The following is a 4,121-nucleotide window of genomic DNA, read 5'->3' on the forward strand; positions in this document are numbered from 1 at the left end:
TTACGATCAAACGAACCATAATATGAAAGGTGTCAAGGGTGATGAGTAGGACAGCATTACTTCTCCCATATGTATGTCTCTCTCGCTCTCTCCACTACTCCCTCCCGCGCCCCCCACCATCCCCAACCAACCCCAGAAGACATTAAGAGTCTGTTTGGAAGTGATTTTGAGAATTGATTTTTTCACCGTTAGAAAAAAAATGGGGTCCACCCGTAAGAAAAGAAATCAAATATGACGACTGAAATAAGAAAATAACGATAAAAAAATTAATTTTTTGGGTGAAAAAATGGGGCCCAAACAGGCCCTAAAATTTAAAACACCTCAAAGGTCAAATTCTGTGAAAACTGAAAAACACAGTTACTTTTGTATGCATCAATAAAACCAAAAAGTTCTATTATAAAACCGCCCCTTCTATTCCATTCCTCTCTGTCTTTCCTTTTTGTTTTGGCTATATTACTATTACTTTGCAAAATAGGAGGGAAAAAAAAAATTCTCTCTTTTCCTGTTTCTCGCTCTACATAGCATTGGTGGAGTGCATTATGATTTAGTGTGTGTTGCATATTTCATCATTTCTCTGTGTAATCTTGAGGACTTCAAATAATCTAGACAAATTGGTGCTTGGATTTTAGAGCGATTTTGGTATCAAAGGTACAAATTTGTTCCATTTCGAGAAACTCCGTTTTTTTTTTTTTTTTTTTTCCTTTTTCTGGGGAGGTTGAATTGTGCTGTGTTTTGAGATCTGTTTATGTTAGAACTTACAATTTTTGTATGTTTGATTGTTAGGTCTTCTTTATTATCTAATAATAATATGAAAAAATCTGGAAAAAAAAAAAAGAAATTGACAGTGTTTGGTGTTTGGTACTGTGGAAGTGGTTGGTCTCCGTCAAGAAAAAAAATGGCTTATTTTATTAATTAATACAATCTCGTTGTGGCGGGGGTGAGGGTGTGGGTGTGTGTGTGTCTATATATACATATACTGCTAAAACATGTGATTGATTATTCTTTTAGATGTTTTAAATGTTCATAAAAATGAAACAGTTGATCTCCAAATCTGCTTAGCGGTTCCCATCTTATTTGATAATTTTATAGCATGGAAGTCTATTTTCATTCTTTGACTTGAGGTATAAATATTTATTCAGTCTCCCATTTTTATCAAAATTTCTTTCTTTTGCGAATAGCATATTTTTTGGTGGGAGGTACTTTTCATTGTTCTTTAGATCAATTACTTGTGTTAAAAATAAAATCTCTTGGATTTTTTTTTATGTTTTTGTCTGTATGGAATAATTTGTTTGCTCTATTGTTATTGTAAAATGAATGCTAATTTGACCTTTCACTCAGAAGAATTTTAATGGTGTGTAGAATTTAAATTCTTGGTTATTTTTTGTAAATATGTGGCTTAAACCACTTGACAGTGTGTATATGATCTCATTAACTGAAATGTGTATCTGTATTAAAGATCTGTCGTTGATTCTTCTAAGTTTCGTTAAAAGTATCCTGCCAGCAGCATCTTTTATTTAGGGACCATTTTCTTTTGATAGTCTCATAATTTAATAGAAAAGATATTCATTTTACGAGTTTCTCGTTCAAGGATAGAAAAGTACTTTTAGTTGTTATGCTGTAATAATGTTTTATGTTTTGTGGCAGGATTTACGCATGGAAGGGGACACTTTATGGGTGAGTCATTGCTTTGAGAATGTTGCAAGTGACACAGCAGAGTTGGATTCATTTTCAGATCTTAACGATGAAAGCAAGAAAGAAGTTGTTTCAATTTCCCTGGATTTGGTTTTACCTAATGATCTGTTGGAGCGGATAATAGCCTATCTCCCAATCGCTAGCATTCTCAGGGCAGGCTCTGTGTGTAAAAGATGGCACGAGATAGTGACTTCAGAAAGGTTCTTGTGGAATTTCAACCGCATCCTGTCACAAAAGCCTTGGTACTTTATGTTCACAAGCTCAGACGAACCAGTCGGTTATGCATACGATCCCATCCTCCGAAAGTGGTACAGCATTGACCTCCCTTGCATTGAGACATCCAATTGGTTCATTGCTTCATCATGTGGATTAGTTTGCTTCATGGATAACTATAGCAGGAGTGAACTATATGTTTGCAACATAATAACAAAATGCTGCAAGGCTCTTGATGGTCCTCCGGGTCCAAAAATCTCTGATTTCAGTGCGTTGGCAATTTCAGTTGATAGGGTATCGCACAATTACACCATCTCAGTCGTTAAATCTAAGCAAGTTCCAGGAAACTTCTTTCAGTGGGATCTCTCCATCCATCTCTATGATTCGGAAACAATGACATGGGTGACCACTTTGGCAGAGGATTTAATGGGATGGAGAGGTGGTGACGAGAGTGTGATTTGCAATGGGGTTTTGTACTTTCTCATTTACTCGACTGGGGGTGGCGGTTCTAAGAATCGCCATGGCCTTATCATGTATAACCTCACAAGCAGATCACCCCATGGTATATTGATGAGGAGTTTTGTCCCAGTGCCGTGTTCCCTTACTTGTGGCCGTCTGATGAACCTCAAAGAAAAGCTTACAATGGTTGGAGGAATTGGGAAACAGGATCGACCCGACATTATTAAGGGGATCGGTATTTGGAGTCTTAATGGAAAGGAATGGCAAGAAATAGCACGAATGCCACATAAACTTTTCCAGGGGTTTGGGGAGTTTGATGATGTCTTTGCCAGCAGCGGTACGGATGATCTCATATACATCCAGAGTTATGGAGCACCTGCCCTTCTCGTTTATGATGTTAGCCAGAAGCAATGGAAGTGGTCGCAGAAATGCCCTGTGACGAAAAGGTTTCCACTGCAGCTTTTTACTGGTTTTTGCTTTGAACCAAGGCTGGAAATTTCTCCATAGATCTCTTTTGCATTGAATATAATTCGGTCTTACTCACAAATTAGCAAATGATTTTAGCCTTTTTCCATATCAACTTTTTGTTCAATTATGGTGACTTTGATATCCTGGAAAGGGGTTTATAAATTATGCAGAAGTCTTGAAGCTGTTCAAATATACAATGCGAATTTTATTATTCTTTACATCTGGAAACACAATTGGTGAGTGGATACAAATTGATATATTCGATTTAGATGTATTTATCGGCATTTTGGTGCTTTTGAAGATTTGATAGTTATGGCACATCTCCCTCTTCATACTTATCCTGGCTTAAAATCTTGTTTCTTCACCCGTTACTTGTTGCATAATCGAACTACTATGGGAGATTCATATTTGTCATATGCTTTTGGGACCCTATGCATTTGTCGAGCTTTGCTTAGTCAAGATAGCTACATCTGTTTTTCCACGAGTTAGATGTCTTGTACAGTGCCAGAAGAACATGGGATTCTCGTGTTCATTTTCTTTATCATAAGGCCCGAACCAAATAGTCTCTTTAAAATCGAAGAAGGGATCATCTTGACGTTGGAACATAGCTTTTTGGTCAACAGCATCTCTTTGCCATCCCCAGACGACCTTGTTTCTGTATTTCTTTCCATTTTCCATATCAAATATCAAGAATTTGGAAAGGGATTCCTTCTCTTTCCCTGGACATGGGTTTTCTAGACTATACTGAAGCAAAAGTCAATTTTGGAGATGGGCTTCCATAATGAGGATTCCATATACTGCCTACTATTTTTTCTCAAACACCACGCATTGAATCTAATTTCTTGGTTGTTGGTATGGTTAGCCCAGTATTGCATGCTCACAACTACAAGGGACCTTGTGCTGTTTGGGCATGTTTAGTTCGTAGTAATGGGGAGCATGTGTAGTTCGTAACATTGGAGAGGAGTGTGTGTAGTACAATGTTTCTTTCCTGAGTCATCAATTTCCTTTTCTGAGACGATTTAAGATTTATTGGGAGAAAAGCTTAATTTCATGTATTGTTATTGTAATCTAAAACCAACTAGAATTAAAATCTCGTAATATGAGAGAGAGAGAGAGAGAGAGAGTGGGCTCATCACCAATACTATCATCATCCTCCACCACCACTAAATATCGCACATCACCACCATAAAATTAACACCTTGATCCCAATCTTGCCACCACCACCATTACTACTATCACCTTGTATCATAGTTGATTTTTGCCACAATCATCACCGTCATTCCCACTAC

The 4,121-nt window shown here is 37.3% G+C and overlaps 1 protein-coding gene across 1 annotated transcript; it reads left to right on the forward strand.

The window, feature by feature from the left end:
• Positions 1–349: 349 nt before the first annotated feature.
• On the forward strand, positions 350–3,089 carry LOC111409746 (F-box/kelch-repeat protein At3g61590-like). Its single transcript, XM_023039754.1, has 2 exons — positions 350–648; positions 1,645–3,089. The coding sequence occupies exon 2, from the start codon at positions 1,654–1,656 to the stop codon at positions 2,869–2,871; it is 1,218 nt and encodes a 405-aa protein (XP_022895522.1). The 5' UTR covers positions 350–648; positions 1,645–1,653; the 3' UTR covers positions 2,872–3,089.
• The last annotated feature ends 1,032 nt before the right edge of the window (positions 3,090–4,121 follow it).

Source organism: Olea europaea, chromosome 15 (assembly GCF_002742605.1).
Source record: "Olea europaea var. sylvestris chromosome 15, O_europaea_v1, whole genome shotgun sequence".
NCBI classification, from domain to species: Eukaryota; Viridiplantae; Streptophyta; class Magnoliopsida; order Lamiales; family Oleaceae; genus Olea; species Olea europaea.